This window comes from Branchiostoma floridae, chromosome 4 (genome assembly GCF_000003815.2).
Source record: "Branchiostoma floridae strain S238N-H82 chromosome 4, Bfl_VNyyK, whole genome shotgun sequence".
NCBI lineage: Eukaryota > Metazoa > Chordata > Leptocardii > Amphioxiformes > Branchiostomatidae > Branchiostoma > Branchiostoma floridae.
In genome coordinates, this window is record NC_049982.1 from 11,336,365 (window position 1) to 11,363,833 (window position 27,469).

A 27,469-nucleotide genomic window follows, 5' to 3' on the forward strand; every position below is an offset into this window, starting at 1 on the left:
AGCGGTTACTACGGAGGATGATACTCAGGCTAGTTTGTAAGACCAGTACTGGAGTATTGCGCGCCAGTTTGGCATCCGGGCCTCACCTGTGCACAGTCAGACAGGCTTGAAGCAGTGCAGCGGAGAGCTGTTCGGACAATCCTAGGCAGATACTACACTAACTACGAACAAGCCAGGAAGAACTTAAACATCCCACTGCTGTCGGACCGCAGGCGAGATCTGTGCTTTAAGTTCGGAACCTACTTGGAGAGACACAGACCGTCAATGCTACCACCAAACGGATCGGACTATCACAACAGAACCACCAGAAACTGTGACAAATATCGACATGTGAAATGTAGGACTGACAGACTAAGAAACTCGCCGATCCCCTACGTTGTGCGCCTTTTGAATGCCTAATGTCTTTGTATCTAAGGATATCTGTTGTGTTTTAAAGTGTTGCTACACGCACGTATTTGGCTTCATCAATGTCAGAATTTTAATCGTTATTCAAATGTTTAAGATATAATTGATGTTATAGATGTTTTAATATTTGTAGAATTAGCTCTGGCTGGACAAAATTATCTGTACGAAATCCGCAATTCAGCCAAACAGGCTGCGAGTGATTTTTTACCAATAAACCATTCATCATCATCATCATCATCTTGTCATTCCACATGCAAAACGGAACAAAAGCGCCCTGTTGTGGTTTACACCTGAACTACAGTTGCAAAGTTACGCAGCAAACAACAATATACGTGTATTTTGTTCTTAACTCATAGCAAAATAAAAGCCAGCCCCGCTAGAATTCTGCGAAGGAGTCCAACAGCACCCATGGAAAAGTAGAGATATGATTTCTTTACTTACACGAGTGTTTTTTTTTTTTTTTCTTTTTTCTAATGCACAAGCACTGATGCACAAGTATTTTAGTATCTTATGATCTCTTATCATTAGTATGCGCCGGCTATAACATGGTTTTGATGACGGAAGGGGTCTATGAAAGCATGGAAAAAGTTGTGGTTTGCGACCCCGCCGTTAGGTGGCCCTGCATGCTCTAGTCTAAACATTACAATACGGGAAACCCCTCCTGAAGTGGACCCGTCCAGACCACCCCCGCCCCCGAGTGGACCTGTCCGGTGGCGCCGTGTGTTCTAAACGCGGTTCCCAGTTTTCGTGCCGACTTGTGCGGACTTTCTGCGGCCAAACCTGCCGGATTTCCCGGGATTTTCCGTGCCCGTGTCGGCCGGGAAAGCATGCGTGCAGTAGCAGTGCTGTTAACCTCGCTGGCTGTGACTTGGGCAGGTGAGAAATGACAGAGTTTGATTGAAAGTTGGTAAATTTTGGCCAGTTTTAGCATCTCTGCTCGAGCCCCCTGCTTGAGCTGTGTTTCTGTGCTGTGGGGAAACTTGTTGACGAACTCATGGGCGGGCAGCATGCCTGCTGAGGACGCCGTCAGTTTTCCCTCGTGGCACAAAATACCAAGGCAATGCTCGAAAAAACATCTGAATACTTCTACATTTTCTTATAAATTTATCAGAAAAGTGATAGATAGTTGGCAGAATTAGTATTTTGGGGGTCTTTCCAGACGATATTTTTGCCACTCTGGTATTATATGGTTGGCGGTCAACTTGTTGCGCTAACACTCACCATGCCTTATAATTTCAATGCAGCGAGAATTCATACATCTGAAGAGAAGTCAACCCTATTTTGTAGAGTAATTCGGTCCCTTGAGACAGAGTGTTGTCATAATTTGACAGCTTCCCTGAGATCCAGAAACCTCGCTGTAAACAAGCACATTTTAATGGTGGCGAGGACAGATATTACGGGCGCCTTTCTATAAACAGAACAGCGTCCAGCTGTGAAGAAGGGTAACAGAATTTTGTCCCAACTGTTCCTCGTCGTCTCTGACGCTTGGACAGTCATATTTTGCTCGGAATATATCACAGCAGATCATCAACCAAGCTACGTGTTGTTAACACCCTGAATGTTGTCTGCAAATGCAGAAAAAAATCTCACTGTACACAGCCGTACACAGCAGTGTACAAACGCTGTCAATCTAATCTGACCTTACGGAATCGCGGAATCCTGGACAGTGCTCTGTATATAATTTTTTCTGTGGTTCCATAGGTTATATATCTGGTACAGGAGGACATGTCCATCCAGATGTGTCTGTGAGGCAGCCGGGAGAGCCGTTGACATGTGTGGTTCGGGCGGAATCTGGAGTGAATTTTGTGGTGTGAGGCATGGCGAATGGCCTTATCAATGAACTACTGAGGCTCGGGTTAAAGGTCAGCCCCGCACAGGCAGCAGGGGGCTACTTGGAAAAGTGTCTTCTCTCAGTAAAGGATTACGAAAAGCGCATAAGATGGCAGATATTTAAGTGGCAAATCCCTCAAAGTGTCTTATCTATTTGCTACCAGGTTGCGATTCATATAAACCAGTGCTGATTGGGCAGGCTGTTGTACTTTGAGTTTGACAGTCCTTGGTCAGTCAAAGTGATTATGTGTCAAAAGCGAAATTTTATTGCACTGCATTTGCAGTTTTACAGTCTTAATGCCAGCTTTATGTGAGTGAGTTTGGAAGTGGAAGTGGCCTTGGTTCAAGGTGAAGAATCTGGTGGTTACATGAGAAGTCCATTCCTGGGAGTCATGTCTTGGTAGTCAGTAACCCCTGTGTCATGACCCTGTGCCACTGACACCATGCTGTAGGATATGCCAGCTGTACTGAAGGTCCACACACTGGTAGACAATGCTATGTACATGTACATGTACATGTACATGTACATGTACATGTACCTTTCGTTGTTGGAAGCCACTTTGCCATTAAATCTGTCTCTATTTTTTCCCCAGACTCCTCACTTAATACACAACCAAAGCTTGTACCAGCATAACAGTTTTTGGAGGAAACCATTTTGCCAAAAATCTGAATACCTGGTTGGTCATCATCACTATAAATGTGAATCTGGCCTTTTAAGTCCTGATCCATCTTCATGTGTAAGTGTTAAATAACACTGTACAGGATATTAGTACAGTGAGCTTTACTGGGATGTCCTATTGGAACTCCACACATTGCTGTAAAAGTCACATTCATGGACCCTGTTGGAATTGTTTTTGTCAACTTCATGAAAGCTTACATATCATTGTCTTTGCAATGAATGTTTCGCGGAAGCAGTAATACTGACCAGCTTATGGCAGAAGATATCTCAGTAAAAGAGTTGAAAGGAAGGACAGGCATCCTGCACTGAGTTTTATGTTGGCTGTCATCCAGCCACTTTTTGTGCAGTGGCAAGGAGAACAGTACTTTTATTTTCTAGCACAATAAGAATGAGCCAAATGTATTCACATGATACAGGGTTCTAGCCACTTGTTATGTTTTTCTACTTCCATAATGAAATGAAGAAATATGAATTTATTGTTTACATTAGTAGGGTTGTAATAATTGAAGTTGTATCGTCCATTTATACTAGCCTGGTATCCAGCTGTATTATTATAGCAAGTATAGCAAGCAAGGACAGAAGAGACTTGGGAGCAATTAATTATACAGCTTGTAGTAATGGACAGGCCTATTGAATTCAAATCTTTCTTTTGTTCTACCCTCTGGCAATGAGTCTAGTATCAACATCATTGGCATTACCTTGAAATGCTGGTCTTTGTTGTAAAAACAATGCTGTCCTCAGTTTGTTTAGTTTAGCCATTGTTTGAAGTTTTGACAACTTTTCAGCCAGATCAAGTTTGGAATGTTTGCTTATTTAACGTTAAACGGTAATGATGAACAATAAGAAACTCATTACAACATTTCACCATGTGGAAGCCATTGTTACTTGTAAAAAATATTCAATACCAGTCATCATAACTTTTTTTTTAATTGAAGAGAGGAAAATTCAACTTTATGAATTGGGGTTGGATAGGACACAAGTCACCCTGACCAGTATGCCATTTTTTTGCATTCTTTGCTTTGCTACAAGGTTTGCATTTTAGTTTCTAAATGTTGAACAAAAATGATTGCCCTTGACCATCAAACAAATGGTATCTTGCACTTTATGAATGGCACGTTCAGATGACTACTTATCTACCTCATGGGTAGTCAGAAAGTCTAAGTTTGTACGTTGTCAGACCAAAATACTCCCTAGCGGCTGGATCAGCTTTCTGTCAGGAAGTGATTGAAGCGATCTTGGTGAGTGGTTACACAACTGTTTCCATTAAAGTCTGACTCAAGTTTTCTCCTTGTCAGTTAGTTCCTGCAGGCTTATGTCAGTAAACAGCCCTGCCTGCCCTTCAGCAGGACTTGAAGTCAAAATAATGACTGCGTGTTGTGCCCTGACTCCAGACTTGCTGATACATTTCTTGTAACCTTTACATGTCTGATTGTGTTTGTGCTGAAAGATGTTTTTAGTTTGTCTTTAAAGCTCAACCTCTGTTTCTCCCTCAGCAGTTTTACCAAGTTATCAAGGACTTGTTATGATGCAGTGTAAAGGTTTCTGTAACTGTTTTTGAACATGGTTTTAGACGTTTTTATTGGGCTTTCTATTTTGTTCTACTTTCTATATGTTTGGCTGGAAGATATGAAGAAAACAGCACAAAATAGAATGCCCAATAAATACCCCAAAATTTAAACACATTTAAAAAACAGTCAGAGCCAAACCTCTGCTTGGAGAGTACATAAGTACAACACTCAACAGAAAGTATTTTGCCATTATTTTTTTACAGCTGTAGTAAGAGTACACAATAAGATGGCCAACCTCCCTTTTCTGAAATTGTAGTCCAGATGATAACTTCCCTCTAAACATGACTTCAGCTTTGCTTACTAAGCAGAAAGGAATCTTCTCAGACTTCTGTACATAAAGGAGTCAATAGCTCTACTAGCCATATGGTTTCTAATGTTTCCGTTTAGTGACAAGAGCTATGGACATTATCGGATTTGTTTGAATAATTGGGATGGTTGACTCCTTGCCAGCCCAATAAATATCTCCCGTTTTAAGTGAGGTTCCTGAGTTAAGGTTGCAGCAAGCCAACATTAATTGGTCATCTGGTGGTGCCAGAGGCGGTGTGAGCCTGTAGTGCCCCCAAGAATCTGGACAAGAACACGCCTACACTTCTCTTTAAGTGTGTTGGGTTCTCTAACATAATTTATGCAGAGGGACCATGTCAATGGTACTGCCTAGACCCAGCCACCCTCTCATAATATTTACACTTGTCACACTGCCTGTCAATCAACTTGACAAGGGGCAAAGTGGCGTGAGCTCTCCCTGCTCAGTTTCATGTCTCAAGTCTTGGTCCATTGTCACCAGGAGGTGGTGCATGGCGCTGACATGCTGTCTCTCCCTTGTACACCCATTTCCCGCCAGTTTCGCACGTGTTGACTTGGAATGTAAATTCCTCTCCTTTCCCCTCTTCCATTGGAGTCGGAGGGAACAATGCGGATACTTATATCATCCTGTTCTGGTGGTCATTTCTACCTCATCCCCCAAGAATGCATTACCGAACTTTGCAGCGCAGAGGCTTTCAATAACTGGCCCTGCAGTACAATATCTTGAATACATAGCTGACATACCAGTGCGGTATTCCCGAGTGGACACAATGGACACGTTTATTTACCCTCTATGGCCCAGGTAACTTGGTACCTGGCCATTGTGATGTATCTTTGAGCACGGTGGGGAGTCTGACCAACAGGTTACAGTCTTTAGCCGTCATATTTGTCCCAGTTGTTCTTTTGTCACCCGAGGGGGTTTTAAAGCCTTGAAGCTGAAGGTAGGACTGCTGAGACTGCTCTCCTGCCTCTGCCTCTGGTTTGACTTGGGACATGTCCAAGTTTGGGTCTGGCCCACTCAGGCTTTCAGGAAATGGACATTTACCGGAATTTTATGGGGGAAAAGGCAGCTAATTTCACCATTGAACTTTAATAGTACAAGTCACTTGATTTATGCTCAGCCAATTTAAAGAATCCTGTCCAATTCCAGACATGACCTCTAAAGCCATAAAGCCAATGGCAACTCTGTACCAATGACAGAATAGCTTGCTCTAGCTCTATCCTCTGTCCCTCCGATAGGATGTTAAATGGAGGATCTATGTTTGAGGAGAACCACACTTCAAGCACAACAAGAACCACCACAATTATCGAAAACAGTTGGGGTCCTTCCCCATGTGAGGGGATGAAACCTTACAGATCTTCAGCGGGTTGAAGCTGGTAGCCTCAAACAAACGAAACAAAGAAAAGAAAGCTCAAATGCAAAGTCCAGAAAACTTGAGTTCGGAGGTAGTCTCCTCGGAATAATAAAATTCAACTTATCTTGGATTTAGAAAATGGATGAAGATACAGAGGCAGATGGAATGCTTATGTTTCATCTAACTTTCTAAGGAAGCTTTTCATCATGTCTGTGTTAGCAGCAGGAAATGTATTCTTCTGTCTTTTAGTATGTGGGGAAGGACAACCTAAAGCAATTCACACTTACGCCATCTTCACTTACGTCAACCATTCACAATTACGCCTTCAGAAAAGACGCTGGAGCTGCATGTTCCCTGTATAGAAACTTTATTCGAAGCAACACACAACAACATGTTTCACTGTGTGGCTTCCTCAGTGTTATGGGCTCGAATTCTTCTGTCTTTGATCATTTACTTTCTTTTCAGTGAGGTTCACAGATGTCGAAGTCTTGCCTTCACCTGTGGTACCTTCAGTTCAGGGTTATTCCTTAGTAAGGTTGTAATATAACAGGTCACACCATTTCTTGACACCCAGCTTGAAGGCATGACCTCTGGAGGAGTGATTAGTCTGCTAAATTGTGTTTGGTGTAGTCAGGGCACCAGACACTTCAAGTGCCTCCTTCAAGGTCTGCTTGTTGTGGTCTCCTTTGGAAAGCTTACCGCAGGAACAGGGTATCTGCTATGGAGCAACAGCCATTAGGCCTGTGTAATGAGATAGTGGGCATGGCATCCTCTTGACCCCCAGTTTTGGCAAAGAACTGCCGGAAAAAAGCTACAAATTCTGCAAAATTTAAGTTATTTTCACAGAAAATGCAGTGTGTTGACAAGCTACATTTGTATGTGTGCATCTGTTTGAATGTTATGTAATTGTCCCATTTTTGGAGTTATGCTGAGCTCAAAGGCTCTTTTCTTTTCTTTTCTTGCTCTGTATTTTTGAAGTTCATGTGTATGTACTTGGGGACCTTGGCCTTAGGTGGTTAATGGACGAGCCAAGTTACATTTGCTGACTGTCCTGTAATTTGTTTGCATTGATGGGCTCACCGCGGGATAAAGGTTTAGGACAATTTCGCGTGACAAATGTTCCCAGGGAATGTCTTGGCGTTGGGTTGAAAGACTCCTCCATGTAATGATGTATTGCACATACCAGTATTTACTAACTGACTTTTACACATCCGGCTTGAGATGTTCAGATTGCATGTCTAGAGGTGATCTGGTTGTGGTTATCAGCACAGCAAGGTGGCTTTGTAACTGAGATGTTACTTATCCTTGAATTGCTAGGCTTTTATTACACAGATTTTAACTAGAAACAGGCTCGTACCGAGCTGTTGCTTTGGACATAACAGCTTGCCTGTGTTCTCAAGGTCTACACTTTAATTACATGCTGTTGTCCAAGCTGTTAGTGAGGGAAGAGTACTTTCTGGAGAGCTGACATGTCTCTGGGATACCGTGATATCCTGGGATCTTCCACACAGCAGGGGGACAGGACCTCTGCAAAGTTGTTTGGGAACATCACGTTTTCAATGGACTTTTGATCTGTCTGAACTTAGGAATCAAAATCTAGAAGGTTGAAGGTTTCTTCCCTTACAGAGAGTCTGTCCAGGGTCTGGGATAGGGAAATTGCATGGTGCAGTGGGAAGAAAAAAGGGAGGGCATCCAGTAAAAAAAAAGGACTCCATTTGAAAAAAAAATATGAATGACATGCCACAGAAAATGTACAAAAAGCTGATCTCAGAAACACTGTCTAAGGTCAAATAGTAGACAAAGTATGATTTCATTCGGCTGTATATTCTTCTACTCTGGTAGGTATTAGTGAAAATGAAGCACTGTATAAGTGTATAGAATTCTTCGAATATTGATGTGGAGAAACTTTATTGACTCAACAAAATCTACAGCGATATGTCAACAAGCAACTGAAACTGAACAAGGTTGATCAGGCAGGAATGTTAGAAACATGCGTACATGCTGAAAAACTGGCTTATAAAGGCTAGTGTTCAACACAGACATACCGGAATCTCCCAGGGTTTTCACTGGAACTTAGTGTAAGACTTGCTGGTGTAGTGCACAGGGTGCGCTTTTGTAGGTAAGTGCCCATTTTCCCCCCTACTGTTTTAGGAAAATAGTTTGTCCCACTAGGGAGCTGGTTTGTCCCAGATTCCTGTTTGGCTCCATGGTGGGACTCTATGCAGTCCCAGTTGGTGTAAACTGAAAACTGCAGCCAAAACACAAATCTCTCCTATCTATTCTCACTGCTAGTGCTAGTACCAACTAGCATACAGATACATGTAGATACATACATGCATCTATCATGACATTGAACTTTGTAACTCATGAAGGAAATGGATTACATAAGGTTGTTCACTGATACTTGAAAAAAAAGATGAAGTAAATACACCCATGATGTGATGTAACGTTTGATTCCAAACACACACTGCAAACGTTTCAGCTATGGATGCAAATACGTACTGAAAAAAAACACACCTCTAGGTGAAGTGCCATATTAGCCTAATGCACTAAAGTGCTCTGTGAGGTGTGCATTGTTTCCCAAACACATTATTGGACAACAGCTGGAAAGAATGTGTGAGTTCTTTATGGACTCATTTGTAGGTGCTTTGTGCCTGCCTCCTTCTGTCTGTCATGGATCGCTGGATTTCTGAACTCTGCACAGTTGGGCTGAGGATTTCGATAAACATGAAAGCATGTTTGTTGTTCTGTGTAAAGAATCACTGTTGTTGGAGTTGAGGAGGTATAGAAAATTGGAATAGAATTGTTTTGTTCAATTTTGCATTGAAAACATAACAGAATATAACCAATAAATGGATGAAATGTTTGTCACAGATTACTTACAACGAAAGAAGAACTAGAACATGATGTCACATAAATACATTCCTCTGTTCTTCATAGGTATTGTATTTCCTTATATTGGTATTGATTTTATGGTATATACTCTAAACGGTACAGGACTATTGTTAGAATGTACAAGGAAATCTTCCATTTTGATTAATGACATTTTGCCACAATTAATACATTGTTATATTGATGTCCGTGTAGGCAGTAGATTGTTTATTTACAACATTATGTATTGAGTACTTTTCTTGTTGGCTACTTTATTACTGTGTTTTTACCTGCTGTTCTTCAATTCTGTAGTCATGTCCTTGAATGGTGCTTAAACAGTGATAACATTCTGCTTGCCTCAGGTTGTAGTTAGCTTAGACAAACACAAGTTAATCCATCATGGTTGCCCTTGATTTTCCAATCCCCTGAGGTCTATTTGTACATAGGGTGGGAAACAAGACATTAGTGATATCATGTTAGAACTGGAATGTAAACACTGCTTAGGCTCAAGATGGAGAACTCACAGAGACCCAGGGATGCCAGGAGAGTTATACTGGGACTAGGAGAGTTACTAGTGTAGAAGGACTGATGTTACTGTAAATGTATTTAAGTTTGTGGGGATTTGGTTTCGCAGTGGGTTTAAGTTCGCGGTAGCACCTTGCACTGTAGTCTCTTAGCGCCATGGAAAAATGTTCAAGGTGGTTTTAAGTTCGCAGTGAATTGGCAACGCAAAAACCTGAACATAAAACCACTGCGGACATTTCTGCATTTACGGTATACCTGGCCTCTGTGTCATTGATGTCCTTTATACAAATAGTACAATATTATAAAAGCTACTTGGAAAAGGCAGAGACATCAGGATCAGGCTAGTGTGTGAGTGATTGAGGTTTACCTTGCAATGGACCTTTCCTGTCGAACACCGTAAGCCCCGCCCCCTGTTCGATTTCGAACACCTCGGGCAAAACTAGCGAAACTCGGGCAGAAATGGCGGCGAATGACGGGCCGCGGCCTGCAGGGAGAAACGGTGATTCGGCCTTCATGCAGCCAGATGACGTAACTAAGGCAGCTAAATAGAGATGTTACACATAGTCCACATCGTCGTAAGTCTGAAAAGTCCTGTTGGTGGCAGAACGCGCAAAGGCTGTTTGCAGTGGGGCCTTAGTTTACGCTCCATGCGGAAACACGACTTACGGCACCGCCTAAATTTGCAATCGACCGGGAAGTAAAAAAAGTCGTGACAAGCACAAATGCGTCTGTTTAACGTTGCAATTGTTTCTGCTGCATCCTCTTTGATACCTGTGATGCATGCTCCACAGCTGTATCGGTGCAGAAATTGCAGTTAAATCCAAGCCTAGAGCTCGAAAACTTGGGGGAGGGGGAGGGGCAAATTGAGTTACATATTCCAACATGCAGAAGATCACTGTGACATTAATATAAGCACGTGAACGGACAATAACCACGTAGACGTAGACGTAAACAGTGGTGATAATTTACATAAGAGCAGGAGAATGAATATGCGAGTGAAATAAAAGAAAATCTTTTGCTGTATACGTACTTTGGGCATCTAATGAATGGCGTTACTTTCACTGATTACATAACGCGCTAGAGGGCGTATCGTGTTACGGTGAAAATCAGCGCGACTAGGACAAAGATGGCCACCGCCACCACTAAGTTGTCAGTTTTGCCCGCTGACTTTGGTTTAAGTTTCTTTGGCACCGAAACGCTGTCGCAGCGGGCCAAAGAAAAGGGATATGCTTTCTTCGTAGAAAGCTACGTAAACAGCGTAGAATTGTTCGAGGAGCAGGATGATGTGGTTGCTGTTCGGGCAAAATGCTTTCGGTCCATGCGGAAGGGGCAGGCGCCGCACACGATCAATCTGTTGGTAGGCACTGCAAGCCGGCTGCTGACAAGCAACCGGTGCACCTGTCAAGCAGGGTACGTATACCTGTGACAGCGTTCGTTTTAGTTTCGTGTAGCACAGCTGCATGCATGCTCACGACGTAAACGGAAGATAAAAACACTCACGGAGAAGGAGGCAACTTGCAAGGACACGTAAAAGGTCACCGTGATAGAAATGTAAATACGCCAACGGAGAGTAAAAAAATGTTTTAGAAACAACGACAAGAACAAGAGAACGTCTTCAATAAACTTGCAAGTATAATAAAGGGAAATCTTTTGTTGTGTATGTTCTTTGGGCACATATATAATTTTCACGGACTGATGTTACATAACCGTGAAAATGATAACGCTACATGTCCTGTAAAGTGTAACAGCCATCGCTATCGTTTTACCGTGTTTATGTTTTCCGCTGGGATCCTTGACACTGCCTGAAAAAGCTGAAGCATACTGCCTAATAAAATGTGCTATTTCGAAAGGGGTTTGGTAGATGCTAATAACGGTTGTTCAACATAATATGTTGTACACAAGCGTCTTATTACGAAAGGTCACTACGTTGGAGGGTTTTAATTCTTTCTCGTTCAATAAAAGTTGTCGCACAGTTTATCATTGTTGTGCTGCCTTTGTCCTTTATCAATATCATGCTCCATATCATGACAATAATTTTGTTCTTACACATAAACTTTCAGCCTGTCAGGTACCTGTGCACACGCACTGGCAGTCGTGTACACATTGAGCCACTTCCAACAACTAGGTCTTAAAGAAGTGCCAACTGATGCAAGTGTAACAAGTCTGCCACAGCAGTGGCACAAACCAAGGGGCAGAAAAATTCAACCAGAGAGTGTGACTGACTTGGTGTTGGCAAAGCCAACTAAAACAATCAGGAAAAGGAAACCTGTTTTCCATCAAGAACAGGCAACTGCACACAGGTACTGTTGTAAAAACAGTTGAAAACAATACAAATACAGTTCGAAATCATTATTAATAAAGTTTATTGGAAATGAGAAAATGTTGCCATTTTTTTTCAAGTGCAGCCACCTACACAAAGATATGTTGAACTGTTGAAAATCAATACAAATACATTTGAAAAGCATTCCTAATAAAGTTTATCGTATAAAATTGTTGGTGGAGACATACAAAAGTGTATTTGCTGATATCTTAGTGTCTCAGGTTCACTTACTAACACAGGTTATGTTTTACCGCAACTGTACAACAGCAAGTTGAATACTCAGAGGATACCACTACGCATGCGTGTAAAAATTCCAGACATGCCTACGAAATTCTGGGAATTTTTGTCAAACGGTCGCACTCTGTAACATTAGGCTCGCCCCTCAGGCGTCGCCAAAAACAACTGGTCTTTCAACGACAATGCCATACATGCTGTCTTCCTAGAAGTGTACGCAACAGGGTTAATACCTTCATTTGGAACAAGGAAACTGAAGAGGGACATAAAAGTAACATAGGTAAAACCAGTATAATACTGAAGTAAGTTCTTTGTACGAGACCCAGCAACAACATTAAAACTAAACGCATGCTTTTTCAGTTCTTCATTCTCCCTGCTCAAGTCTGCACATTCTCTTTTCAGGTCTTCATTTTTCCTTCTCAGGTCTTTACATGTACTGTTCAGGTCTTCCTTCTCCCTTTTCAGGTCATCATTTTCCCTCTTCAGGTCCTTATTTTCCTTTTTCAGTCTCTGGATGGAACGTAGACTTGGAGAAGAAGCTGAAATACACAACAACAATGAACTATTAATTATTACTACCGTAATAAAAATGTATGTTAGATCTTCCTTTCTCCTCTCTGATGTTGTTGTGAGACTCTTGGGCAGGTGCTGTAAAGAAACAATGCATTATAAGCACTGACTAAGGCTAAGGAGGCATACATCCGCACCTTTGAGTCATCTAACCAAGCTGTTCATATTCATGAGTGTGGTCTTGTTGTCGACCTCTTCTTTTCCTTTCTGGGAGCCTCCCCTGATGCTAAAGTGTGTTGTGGGGCGCAGACTGGCATTCTTGAAGTCAAGTGTCCCTACAGCGCTCGAAACATGACTGCCAAGGATGCCAGTCTGAACCTTCCCAACTTCTACTTGAAAGCAGAAGGGGACTCCTTGTCTTTAGATAGGAGTCATGAGTATTTCTACCAAGTCCAAGGGCAGCTCTTGGTCACAGGGGCACCCTTTTGTGACTTTGTCTGTCACTGTGTTGACACACACGTTGAGCAAATCCTCCCTGATGTGCAGTTCTGCCAAGATATGCTTGTTCAGTTGGCAAAGTTTTACAAGACACATGCTATGCCGTTTGTTCAGCGCATCACTCAAAATACCCATGTTGACTAAATATACTTGCTCAACAACAATCCCACCGGCAACTAGTATTTAGGAAAGTGAAAAGTAAAATGAATTGTGTTTCACTTACATCCCTCTGTGGGTGTTCCCTGCAGCTGACTTTCCTGTATGGGTGGGGTCAGTCTGGGCTTTTTGTTGCTGAAATGGATAAAAAAACACATGATACTAATTAATGTTGTCAAACAGAAGACTAATGGACATTCATAGCAAATAATTATGATGTTGATTGACTATAACTAGTGTTGTATAAGTACTGTACATGTATTTCCTGAATTCGTCACTGTATTTTTAAGTTCACAAGTTTGCTTTTACTTTTCCTCTGTGAACATAACATGACGGCAAATATTTCAAACTGTACACATACCTCATAGTTGTACATACTGTGTTTGCAGTGAACTTAAAATCACATGGCAATCTAGGTACTGTGGTAGTAGCCAAATATTTAATTATTCACTGATCTTTTGGGTGATCATTTGGTTTGTAAAACTGATTTTCATGATAGCCCAGTTACAGAATAAAATATATAAAACAATGTACAAAAGAAAATGCTTAACCACAGACAACAAACACGAGTCCAATGCATGTATAAGTTACAAATAATGGAACAAAGTACTCAAAAGAACTTACATAATAACAACCCATCATAATAACAGATATATATAGTCAATCTATGGACAAAATAACAGAAGGTAATATTAGCAAACAAAAGGCAAAATGAATCATAACTCAAATGAAGTTAAGTCATAACAAATCATTATCATAATCCAGTCATTTCATAGGTCTTTTGGGGTTAAGGCCTGATTGACTGTTTTCGGTGTGGGTGCTAGTTTTAAGTCAGGATTTACTGAGTTGTATATTGTAGTACATGTATCTCCAAAAACAAACGTGCGCTGACCTGCTCTTGAAGTGTGGTTTAGTTTGTGTAGGAGATGTGATTGTCTTGTGTAGTAGCTGTTGATTTCATTCCAGTTTATAAAAACTTTTGTCACTGACTGCTTTTTGCTATACTGTCAAATATAAAATTTAAAAAAATCAATGGTTTCTAAGCAGTTTCCTGTGTCTAATCCAACAACTCTTACTGAATAAGTTGCTTTTCTACTGAAGAAAATATGCAGGTAAAACTTGTGTGTTGCAGGTGATTTTGAATGTTCCTAAAAGTATTGCGAACCCTGCATATGACATCCTGCACTAGTGCAGGTTTTCACCCCCCACCCCCAAAATTAAAAATGCTCATGTAACATTTGCTAAAGCACTAAAATATAAGCTTTCATTTCACGGGCTGCTAATTCAAAGCCCTGTTGTGTTTCTGCTGCAGACAATATCTACACAGTTTTGAAAATCATCAGACATGTGTATTACTAGTAAATAATAGTGCAAAGTGTGTGTAGACTTTTTGTGCATTATGTACTTCTCTTATTTGTGTTTCACCTTACATGGCACCGACACAAAAGTGACAGTAAGTCTTACCACTCATTCTGCTGTACATGACGTTTCATTGGCGTCCTGACTGGCGCGGCGTCGGTGCCATCCGCTGGCTGCGGGTCTGGAAACCGTGTCGTTGGTCTCCCATCTTTGAAGTGCTGTTTGAGACATGTTTGATATAAGTTTGAAAATATCCACGTACTACCAAAAATCTTACAGCAGGGTACTACATAGGACCAGGAATAGAGTATGGGTCATATCTGGTGCCTGACAAAATACTGTACAGGTTTCCTTCCCACAAATAGCGAAATAAATTCAGGTAAATAGATTGTTGCATTTTGCAAAGGGGAGGGGGGTATTTTGAAGCGCCATAACATCCATGCGGTCATGGCGGCATTACAGCACTGCCGAGCGTTACGAGATAAAACAGGGCTATGGTGATATACTAGTAGTACAATATTCATTTCTATGCCCGTTTGTCGATGAAAGTGTGCTAAATTTTAGCCGATAACGTATGTGACACTGCTAAACTGCCTGCCTCACCTTTGATCATATGTATGTGTCCTTCGTGATCTTCGTTACGTTGAGTTGCGAATGTGGACGACCACAGGCCTTAATCCATCTCATGCATGCATCCATGCGGGTCTTTGGCTTCGGAAAAGGGTAAAAACTGACTCCAGACACCCTTTCAGGGTACCTGGAGTCTGAATTGCAAGTCCCGAAACAACAGACTTTCCCCATTGAAACCTATGTAAAATGGCACCGTTACCCAAGTTCTTGCCCGACAAAATGGCGGATGTCGCTTGGTGGAAATGGCGCGCTCTGATTGGTCAATCCGTTAGGTTTGATTGACAGGCCGGATTGGTCCATTCTTCCACAAGTTTCAGTGCCTATTCTTCTTCTAGCCAAACAACAAGCCTATTTCAGTATTTGTCCTGAAACTGTACATTTGTAAATGCATGTAAGAAATCCCAGCATTTCTCCTGTGATACGTCTGTTCCGAACATTTATGAACAAGAAATCAACCATCGTTGAAGAGGTTCATGAGTCAGGTCACCATTTTGCAATGTTGAACCCATTTCCTGAGCACCACTTGTCAGCAGACATGTTCTGTCAGGTGGGTTTACTCCCAGTGATGGTATCTCAATGAAGGCACCTCCTTATCTCAGGTTAGAAGCTCTTCTCTGATAACCCCCTTGTCTTTCTCAGGAACATTGCTGAATGCCTAGTACTCTACAAACAGGAGATTCCAGAATACAGGGTGTCTTTCATGACTAACCAGCAGTGTTGGTGACTAGTCCTGTCTCCAGCTTTGTTTGTTTTTCATGCCCCACTCATTGTTTTGTAGCCCATGTTGCTAATTTTTGACGTTGAAACCATAATTTGTGCTTCCAAAAAATGCATTTTTACCCGTCTTGTCATGAAGTTTTGATTGTTTGGACAGTTAGGTTGACATTTTTGTCTGTCTCGAAAAGTAAATTTCTGCCTCTGGATGGAGGGATTGGTCCTGGAGACATCCTGTGTGAGACAAATTAAATGTGCACAGTGAGTATGACTCCTATGGCACCCTAGATGCCAGAATTCAGAGGGTATTTTTCATGACTCAGCAACAGAGCAGTACAAGTATTACAAGTCATATGATTTGTACCATCACTTGTACCATCACCATGTCTCACAAAAAGTTTCAAAGGACTGAACTTCAGAAGAGCATGTGAAAAAGTAAGTTAGAAAACGACTGCCACCTTAGCTTCTTCAAGAATCATTGCCCTCTTTACCAATTCTTGTTTTCCTTAGATCCTAGCTTCTAGCTTCTCTTGCAACTTTTACCAATTCCAAAGTAGATAAGTGTATCATTTGCAAACATTGAAATAAAAGCTACAGTCCTATTATAAAAAAAGGAAATGACAGACGAGATATAGACAGAGATAAGGTACAACTTAAGTGTGCTGCAAACATTTTCTTCAGATATTTCAAAGTCCATAAATTTTGAGTGGCTGTGGTGGCGCCTTGTCACCTGCCCGCCCAAATACACTTATCTATTCCTGTTGACATGCTACACATCTGAGATACCAGTATTTGCTCAGAGCTCCTGACATGAGAAATGTTCATTATGGACCCAAAGGGACAGTCTCTAAAGTTAGTCTGCTACTTTGATACAAAGTTATATTGTTTTGCAGTATTTTACTAATATTAGTAATAATATTAAGGAGGGGAACTGATGGTTTCTATTGCTACAATATAGAAAATGTAAGTCATAGAACTATTCCAATAGAGAGCTCATGGCTTAATCAAGTTTTGCTTGACTCTAGAGATGACATACTGTGTTATGAGATGACCCACCCCTTCTTGTGAGCACAACAGGTGTCTGATTGTACAGGTGTTTAGTTTGTTCTGCATATTGTTTGGGTGGTCCAGATTTAGGCCAGGTATGTACCTTTTGTTTGAGGTCATGAAAAGCCTGAAAACAGTAGTTATGTGGAAACTGATGTAATCGCTGTAGATTGTGACACACAAAAGAAATGGGGTACATTTTTGTTTTTACATATTTTGAAGACCTGTTGTTAATGCAGTTAGAGTATTCAACAGGCCTTCTGTCATCCCTTTTTCCCATTTTGCCAATCATTCTCCTTCTGTGTGGTTCTATATCTTAAATGGTTCCAACATGAAAAGTTGAGAATGTAGATCTGACTTCAGGCCTTACTTGCTCCTGGATAAGGACTGGATAAGGTCTATTTGAAAATCTCAGGAGGAAACAGTTAGGACAAGTTTTACTCCTCCCTACCCCTTAGATTTATCATGTACCTAAGTTTTAACTTTTTTTTTACTTTTCAAGTCTTTGATGAACCTTCTCAAATTCTCAAACAGTAAATATAATATGGAATATTATATAGAATATTTTTGCCATTACTCTGTTGATCAAACAATATTGTTATGTTGCTACTCCACATTCATACAAACGTGCATGCATGCATACATACATACAAACACTTACATAAACATAGCCTTCTGACAAAAGAAATGAAAGTAAGTGGGACGGACACCCAAGAGTGTGAATGCCTTTGAAGGCACCTGTGCGGAGAATAAGCAGCCTACCATAATCACTATTCAGGGCCCTTTAATTATGTATAAATTGCGACATTCCTAATCACTGTAATTGTTAGGAGTGAACAGAAGCTGATGAGGTGACTTCTCAAGGCTTGAGCTGAAACACAGGTGCTGGCTCAGCGGAAGGGAACATTGTCCCGAGTCAGTGATATGATTACCAAGTGTTTCCAATAATGAAAACCCACTCCGTGAACATGAAACTAATAATGTAGGCACCCCTTTTACATTTGCTCAAGACTGGGGCCCAGAAAAGTTTACCTCCACTTTTCGTGCTGTTCTTGTAAACATATATAAGAATTATTTCAACTTATTGAATAAATTGTAATGCTCATTTAGTTGAGTATGCAAGTGTCTGATACCAGTATGTTTGTGGATCATGTGATAACCAGGCCTCATGGCAAAATAGGCCAGTTGTGAAGTTATGTGTTAGCAGGTACAAGCTGTGTAAGCAGGGTTGGTAAAGCCCAACTCAGATGAAGCTTCAATAAACAATAAAGGTTTCCACTAGGCATATATCATCGATTGTGGCTTCCACTGTAGCCCTTATAACCACAACTGCCCAAACAGTCAGATTTTGTCAAACAAATTGCAACAAGCATTCCAGCCTTTGATGATAAGATGTCTTGGCGGTGGGTCCAGATCATAGAGCTGATGATGGTTAAATGACTACAAGTGCTTCCAGCTGTTAATTTGTCCTTCTGTTTTGGCCTCAGGGTATCTCCATTTCTTCTTACTAAAAGAGAGATAAGATAAAGAAATCTAAGGATTTAAATGTGTCTCATTGGTGAGGAGTCTGCAGTTATACCCCTGTCACATTTGGCGAAAATCGATCGGACGAGGATTCGGCGGCAATCGCCCAAGCCTCGCTTGTCATAATAACTTTATTGCACAACAATTGTACAAAGTACAAAGTATGGCTTATATGTGACGGACGGTTTTCAGGTGAAAAATACTTGCAACCCCCTGTCGATCTTAAAGATGGACGATCTTCCATCGATAGGCCCGAAGATCATGGATAATGTGACAGGGGTATTACAGAAGCTTTGGGGTTGGTCTTTAGAACAGAAAGATCTAGACAAAGATGAAAGACTGTCAGAAAAGGAGAAAGAAGCAAAGGAATGAAAGAGACAGCATAACATCTTTAAGAAAGAAAAAAAGAATGAAAATGCTCTGGCAAGGGAAGAAAACATAAGATACAAGTGGGACAGGCTTTGTATGATTGCTCATATCCTGCTCTCCACAGTGACAAGTACCCATCAAGACTTAGCAAAGTTTACTTTTCCAGCTAGAACATCAGAGGATGAGAGGAGATAATCCTCCTCCATGGATTAGTTGGCATTGTTCAGAGCTAATCCTTTACACCTGTTCACAAAGTAGCTGTCAATTGTCCAACTGTGATCCTGCAGTGGGAAAGACATTATTACATTATGGACCAGGGCCTAACTAGGTCACCACAAGGAAATTATCAAACAGTTACCAACTGTTTTTCTTCCAGAAAGAACTGTCTGTTGCATGAAGCAGTTACCATGCGATAAGTCAAAGTATTCATAAATATATTGGATGATTGTCCGTCCCACCACCTGTTGGCTCAGCCTTTACATGTATATTCAGGGCCACCTGTATGCTCAGGTATAGTTATTATTTGTCGTTTCATCAATCAATTTGATTTTACAGTTGAATATGTTCCATAACCATGATTATGTCCCACAAATACAAGAAGGGATCTAGTGCATCAGGGAAAGTGTCTTTGCCATTTCCAACCCATTTCAATTCTTGTTGGTCTTTTAATCATGTAGAAATTGGAGCAAAGTACAAAAGGTTGATCATTGTAGTGTCATATAAATGTAAGGCTGAAATAAAGACATCCAGCAATGTAAGTAGTCTTTATAAAAATGTATGCAAATTCTGTTGTTGAGTATCAGTCAGTGCAGCTTGCCTTCCCCTAAAATACTTCCATTTGTCATCTTTTGGCAGTCTTTTATCAACATTTATCAAAGTGTGTGATCAGTTCTATAGCCAATTTGCTACTGAAGGCACCCATTGAATGCTTAACTTTAAGTATATAGCTAGTTCACAGCATATCTGGGGTACTGTTGTGGAACAAAGAATCTGGTTATACCGCCTCTAGTTTTCCACTGCTTTAACACCCTGAATACGTGTTTGCTTTACGTTACGATAACATTGAAATAGTACAAATTTCTTTCTGCTAATTATGTGTAGCTGTAACTTATTAGTGTAAGCAGTGGCATTGAGTTGCGTTTTATCAGTTCAACGATGCGATAAAACCGTAGAGCTGGAAAAGTGAGAATTTGGTTGGTTCGAAGAAACATCACTGTCTCAAATGTTTCGCAATCAAGTAGTTGTGATGATGAAATTTTAGACATGGAATAAAACTTGGCCAGAAAAGTTGCTACTCAAAGGACTCAAAGTTCAGCAGCAGCCATTCATGTAAGTTGTACCTCTGCATGTCTCAGAATCACACAGAAGATAAAAGAAATTTTTTGCATGGTCCATTAATGACTGACACTTGATATGGAAAACAACATAATCATCTCCAGAATGTGGGGGGGGGGGGGTGACTCACATTATATCCTATCACCATTTCTGAATGCCCCCTCTACTCCTCGATTTACAGTATCAAGTGTGGAAATGTCCCATAAAGAGGAGCCATTCAGGACTTGTGTAGCCATGATGTTTTGATCAAGATCTCATTTCAGATAGTCCACACCATGGCTTCTGTTCCAGATGGAGTTTGTTATGCGTCTGTCTCCTCCTGTTAGATGGACCAGACCTGTTCTGTAAACTGGCAAGTTTTATAGCCATCACCCAGGAAGGTGTCTTCTCTGGGGACAGGCAGTTTATCTCCTGTAAGAATTCTGGAACTTTGTTTCTTGGGTCACTTCAAGTCCACTTGATGTTGGTGAATGGGACATCATGAATCTTCCATGGCTTTAGGTTGCAGTCTTGGTTGCTATAACAAGCAGGCAAGTGGGCTACAAGTAAAACTGCTATGATTCTTTGATAGTGACCCATGATGCAGTAGCATAGGCCAAGTCTATCTAGTAAGACTTAGTGCCTGGGTTGCATAAAGGCTAAGAGAATTCAGAACTATAGATTCTGTTCTTGAAGTATGTAAATTATGTTTCTACATGTATCTGAAAGAAAAAAAGTCAAATGTATTCAAAAGTTTATTACCTTGTTAAATATCTTTGTTTTTTTACATACATACATACCGGTACCTACTGTTTGTTGCGATGCGTACCTGGATATATGTAAAAAAAGGGTCATTTAATGTGTGTGAACTAGAAAGCATAGCATGGTACCATAGTACTAAAAACTTTCAGTAAGCATGAAAAGAGCTCCCCACTGGTATGGCTACTGTATTGGATCCAGCAGTGACCTTGTACCCTTATGGCTCTCTCTGGGTCGTCCTGTGGTCACAGGGATGACAAAACTGATGATATGGGCAGTGGATTAAGCTCAATTGCAGGGACGTAGTAAGCCTGGGTCATGACACATGACAGGTGAAAGCATTTATGGCAAGAGCTATGATTTAACATTTTTTAATCAAAACAAAATTGTGTAATATCATGTACATGTGTTACATGTATGAGTAAGTTACTAACACATTTCACTTACACTGATCCAACTTGAATGCCCAGGAAAAAAGTCTTCACAACCGAGATCAATATGTTACAATAGCTATTACTCCCAACAACATCAACAATTTGATTTCAGCAGTTGAGAGGTTTTTGTGATTATGGGAGTATGGTCTTTTTTTACCAGCAGCTTGTAACCCACTGATGTTTAGGCTGTGTGAGAGAAGATATTCAAGTTGAACTCTAAATACCAGTTATTCCCACTGAGAACGGGCCTTTCAAGTTGTAGACTAGGTCGCAAGGTGGTCAAGCTTTGTCACACTTAAAATGCTGCAAACAAGTGTCAGCTGGCAGGCTAGCTTTCCTCTGTACCATGCCAAGTTTCAAGTCTGATAGTATATATACAAAAGATACTCAATGGCTGTTGAAGTTTAACTTGTTTACTTTTCTAGCATTAATGTCCTTTGATAACATAACAATGAAATAAACTTCTTTTAACTGATATTGATAAGACCTCGGCTCTAGATAAGGGAAAAGCTGGGGCATTAGTATAGTCATCATATTTGTTATTTCATACAAATTGTATTTTTCTAAATGGCCTTTTTTAATCTATACATTCTTACAGATCTTCTTACAGGAGTTTTCATTACATGAAAGGAGCAGGTGTCACTTACCTGTGACATAAATTTCAGAGTGTCAGAACTCAGAAGTAAAGAAACCTCTCTCTAGAAAGGCGAAATTCTTGGAACGTTTCCTCGTTAATCTAATCCTCTGTTTATAACTGGTCCAGGCAAGTCTCCAAGATACGTCGAGTCCCGAAGACATTCCTATGGTAATGGCTGATTAATCTCAATGAGAATTTGCACCTTACAATGTGTGGAGCTGGCCTTCCTTACTGAAGGGTCTGGGGATCGTGAGAACAACCTTGGAGGTGGTACACAGACCGCCACCCTGTCAGGACCACTAGACATAACAAGTAGGAGCAACCACAAAGACGGATACCTTCATGTTTCGTGTTAATAGTAACAAACACATCCTTGCTGCAAATGTGCTCTGCAGCAGTCTGCTTAGTTCTCTCAGAGTCCTCTCCAGCCAAGGATCTGATGGCAAATGGTAGTCACTAGATAGGTGTGGGCAGTGAGCGGTGAGGTTTCTGTCATGGCTGTGAGTTTCGCTCACACTTTGACTCAGCTACTGGTGAATATTAAACTGCAATTCACTTTTGACATTGATCTTTAAGTATGTTTGACATGGTAAAAAGATGGATCTGTAGCAGGTTAGATGTGGCAAAGTTTCGTGTGTTTTGTCTGGCCAGTTCTGTTTCCTTCTTCCGTTACACTTGACCTCATGGAGACCTAGTTCTCTAGGAGTGTATATGGCCCCTGATTCCCGACAGGTTTAGATATACATCAACATTGAAACATGTCTGTACCCTATTTAATTATAAACATCTGTGAAGGTGACTATATTAGCTATAGTTCATGAAATTCTTGAAACAATTTAGTTTTATCAACTTCATGAATTGTTGTAATAAGATGCATTTGCAAGATTGGTTAATATATATTACAAAATTGTATGAGAGCTGTGGTTTTGATTAATGTAGGTTACCAGACACCCCCAGCAAGTAACCTACATGTGGACTGATCCATATCACCCTCAAAATGTATGAAATAACCTTACCAGTAAGGTCATGCAGTCTTTTCCTATATGCCTTCATCTAGTATGATATGACCTAAATTAACACATTACTGGTGTATGTTACTAATATAAACCAGCAATGAGTTCAGTGACATACGTTATCATTCAGGATTGTGTAATCTAAACCAGTGCCATGTTCAGTTGCATAGGTGATCACTTAGGATCATGTACATGTATATAACCTAAAGTAGAACTGCCAGTCAGTGAATGTTGGGTTGAAGACAGTGCTAGCATGCTGTGTTCGGTGGTATTGATAAGATTTTTGGGCTTTCCATAATGAGCTTTCAGGTCAGTTTGACAAAACGCTAAAAACAGAGACATGCAGTCATACTGGTAGATGGGATGAAAGGTAAGTAAGTATCATCACCTATACATAAGAAACTCAAATTGTTTTGCTTAGCATCCATTCCTTCAGCATGGCTTCATGCCCATTCCCACATAACACACTGGCATTTTTAACAAGTGTCTTCTTTCTATACATACTCTGCACACCAAGCATCTTACTCTTATCAGCTCACATTCTTGCCAGAGGCAGCCATTTTGGTTAGGACTATAAATCTTGAAAACCTTTACCACTTCAGAAGTTTGCTGAGGTGTGCAGTGAACTAAACCTTGTCTATTTGGAATGCAGGCTCTCTATGCTGGAGATATGCCAAAGAAAAAGGATTGGACAATTTGAAGAAAGGAAAATGGGAGTGATATGAAGACAAAAGGACCCTGAAAAAGAGTCCTGGAGATGTCCACTCGAAAATCATGAGTTGCTTGATTCAATATGGTAAAAGTAAAAACCTGACGAGTGGAATGTTGAAGTTACCACCTTTTTGCTTTTCTGTATTGTATAGTACCCGAATTTAACTAAATTTGTTGAAAAAATACATAATATCTCATGTGAATGGAATGGATGAATTGGTGAATCAGTAAACAAGTGTGACCTACAATTGGGTGGCCCCCATCTTCCTGACTGACAGACAGTAGCACATCAGCACACCTGTTGTATCTCCACACCAACCACAAATCAAGCCGACAAGCACTTTATGCTGGTACCGCTCATTAATTCAATCACTGCTAATTGAGTGTTCTACCCTGTAATTATCCCTGCCGACCGCCCTAAGTGGTACTTAACACTGGGCCTGGAGTCTGTCAGGTGTTCCGAAGGTCTCCGGTGTGATCGGTCATTAAGCTTACACAGTTTTAATTAATTGTTTCTTGTTCAGACAGGAAAATACCTTTATAAACCCCAACTCCCTTGTACAAGTTTGTCCGCAGACAAAATAAACTAAGCTGGCATGTTCCATTGTAACTCATTAAGTACAGCTGTTACTGTGTAGAACTTGCAGCGCTATTTAGGCCATGGTGGACAACTTCCTTTGATCCTGTAATACTTGTAGATTTAGACTTTTAAAAGATATACTCTTCTCTTGCTAGAAATGAACAACAATCTTTTGAGACTTAAGTCTTTGCAGTTTGAGGGAGGGATTGTACAGAAAATGTTTGCAGTGGTACTCTTTTCAGTGTTTTTCCAGTTATCACAGTGGCCACGAATTCATGACAGTGCAAATATGCTTTTTCAATGTATAGCTACTGTACTATGGAATCGTGTCAACTAGCACCTTAAAAAACACAAAAACCTCAATTTCCTGACTGGCAAGCGAATAAGACTTGTTGTTTGAACTTGGTGTTTTAAGACTAAGTACGGTCAATAGAAGAGGGAGTTCATTTGTTGAAGCAGAACAAAGAAGTCTAGGTCATTCTTTCCCATGGTGACAAAGACTCATCATTTGGAGGTGTTATAAAAATTTAGCATTAGAAACAATATATTGCCATAATGTTTGTAAGTTCTATACACATTCCCATTGTTCTGACGAGTACCTCATTTCACAATCCTTTTGTCCACTTTGCCCTTTGTCCTTTTATTTACAGATGCCTGTGACCTTGACTACTTTATTTGCTATTTTCATTAGGCCACACCAATTTAATTTCTTGGTTCACGGATTCGCTCGCTCCTATTTTTTGGAGAAAAAAAATAAAAATAAAAATTACCACTCAGCAAATTTTCACCATTAATGAAGCCATTCACCAACTTTCTGGTGTAGCAAACATAAAAACTGACACTACTTTTGTAATTTTCAATGAACAGGTGCTGTTACTGTACAGTAAAAGTGTTTTTGTACTTTTTTCAAGCTGAAAACTTTTTATTCTTTATGTTTTGGATTAGCCCTTACCTTTACCCCAACCATTTTACAAGTTTTATTTTTATTTTTATTTCGCCCTCTCGCTCCATATTTTTTATGAAAAAATCCGTGAACCAAGAAATTAAATTGGTGTGGCCTTAGTACTGATTAAGAATGTAAACATGTGAATTCAGGTATGGGTATTGTTGAAACAGAGTTTTGGCATCAATTTTGTAATGGCAATCCCTACCAATCCCAACTCATAAGGGCAACTAGGAGGGACTAGTTCCTGGGACATGGGTACTTCTGCAGGTGCGCTCAGTCCTTGAGAAAAGCCTGGCCAACTGGCTGTGCCTAACACTCAAATCCAACTGGGATGGCCCCTAACAAAAGCTCATTATCATCAGGATCACAGTTGACAAAAGTGCCTGTGTGCCCACCTGATTAAAAGCTTTCTTTAACCCTCATCCGACCGTATGGGGTCATTTTTGACCCCAGGCGTATATTTTAATCTGCCATAGCAACATTTTTCATCAGAGAAAAAATTCCTTCCATGAATTTGTTTGTATACATGTCTTACAACATCTACCAATTTTTCACCGAGTTTTGCCCATTATTGTATAAGCTATACTTGAAAGTTTGTGTCTTGTTCGGTGGGGTCAAAAATGACCCCAGCCAATTATGAATCATTAATTACATAAATATGAAGACATTTCAATAAATAACAGGCATTCCTCATCATTGCTGTTGCAGCAACAAGTTATAGTTGCTTAGATGAGTAAACACCGAATATTTTGAAAGAAATTTAGTATTTTAGTGTGAAACACAGTTTTTCAACATTCTGCATAAATTATGATCATAAACACTAATTACCTATGCTAATGAAAGTGAAAATGTTTCTAATTAATTAGAAAACAATACATGGACAGAATGTGCAGAAGGAACCTACAGGAAAGATCTTTGCGGGAAAATAGACAAGAGTTATTGTATGTATGTGTTTAGATGGCGGAATATGGTGCATAATTAAGTAATAAATTCGTTACTTTTCACAAATATTGTATTTTTTCTTGTTAAATAACATTATTATGCTATCAGTATTATTGAATCATCACAATTATTGTTTAGAAATTGATAAGACAAAACATTGTTTAAGTAAGTTGAGTATGGTAGATTTTCAGAGCAAATGTGGTTTCTCCTAATTTTCTGCATAAATTATGATAATGAGTAATAACTACTGACACCAAAACTTGTCAAAATATTTTTCATAGATTGGTGAAACAGTAAATACATAGAAATGACAAAATAAGCCAGCAGAAATATGTCTATGAGCAGAACAAAATGGGGTCAAAAATGACCCCATACGGTCAGATTCGTCGTAAAAATGTAACGGTCGGATGAGGGTTAATGGGATATTAATGAGGATGGGAGCAGACATTGTCTAAATATTGACACCTAGGACAAAGGGGCCCCCACCAAGGGGGAGGGGCGCAGACCTGAAAAACTAGCAGTATCTGTCCCTGGGGAAGTCACTGTCTGACAGTTTTAGGAAATGAAATATCCAGATGCTGTAGGCAGGTGTATGACTACTGGATGTGTGCCTGGGAAGAAATGGATTTGTATGAATGTGCATTTATAACTTATATGCATAAGTTACAGGACCTTCATGTGACATTGAAACAACTGATTGAAAATGGAAACTGATGGAAATACAAATAGCAGAAAAAGACTTGAATACACATAAACATGTGATAAACATTGCTGATATTTGTACTATGAGTAGAATATAGAGTGGTCTACTCTATCAGTCTATCATACTCTATGGCATGTATTTTACAATTAACCCTTGAGTATGGGATTCCCTGATCATGATCATGTTCATATTCCTCTTGTAAATGACCTCTCCCCACTACCACACTGTCATCCCAGATAGGCACTGATCCTGTGATGGTCCTATTGTCAAGAGGCTGTAAGAATCACAAGCAGCTTTTACAGGTCTTGACAGTGTTGACATAAGGAATAGCTGAGGTAATCCTCTGCCAGTCCAAATAACTCTGGCCAACTCTGATGTCATCAAGTTGTTGAGATGTGCAAGAAAACATAGATCCCCCTGACAACCATGACAGCTGACAAGTTGTCAAGTGAATAGAATAAAAAAAGGTGGGGATTACTCTGAAACTGTGAAAGTCAGACTGTTAGTTGCCCTCATATAATTTGTGTCCCCTC

At 40.3% G+C, this 27,469-nt stretch overlaps 2 protein-coding genes across 7 annotated transcripts in view; one reads left to right on the forward strand and one right to left on the reverse strand.

Annotated features, from left to right (window-relative positions):
• The first annotated feature begins 1,071 nt into the window (after positions 1 to 1,071).
• The window catches only part of LOC118414947 (low-density lipoprotein receptor-related protein 4-like), a 66,324-nt gene continuing 39,926 nt past the window's right edge, over positions 1,072 to 27,469 (forward strand). For 3 of the 5 annotated variants that reach the window (XM_035819289.1, XM_035819291.1, XM_035819290.1), the window contains exon 1: positions 1,083 to 1,281. In XM_035819289.1, coding sequence (XP_035675182.1) covers positions 1,233 to 1,281 — 49 coding nt within the window. In that variant the 5' untranslated portion in view covers positions 1,083 to 1,232. Of the gene's footprint in view, positions 1,282 to 27,469 lie in introns of all 5 variants that reach the window. The other 2 variants (XM_035819292.1, XM_035819288.1) reach the window with 2 other exon arrangements.
• On the reverse strand, positions 11,876 to 15,542 carry LOC118414949. 2 transcript variants are annotated; one of them, XM_035819295.1, is made up of 4 exons: positions 15,443 to 15,542; positions 14,719 to 14,831; positions 13,322 to 13,389; positions 11,876 to 12,629 (listed from the first exon to the last, which is right to left on the reverse strand). In XM_035819295.1, the coding sequence occupies exons 2-4, from the start codon at positions 14,745 to 14,747 to the stop codon at positions 12,226 to 12,228; spliced, it is 501 nt and encodes a 166-aa protein (XP_035675188.1). In that variant the 5' UTR covers positions 14,748 to 14,831; positions 15,443 to 15,542; the 3' UTR covers positions 11,876 to 12,225. The 2 variants fall into 2 exon arrangements, with proteins under 2 accessions (XP_035675188.1, XP_035675187.1); XM_035819294.1 differs by lacking the exon at positions 15,443 to 15,542 and adding an exon at positions 15,217 to 15,434.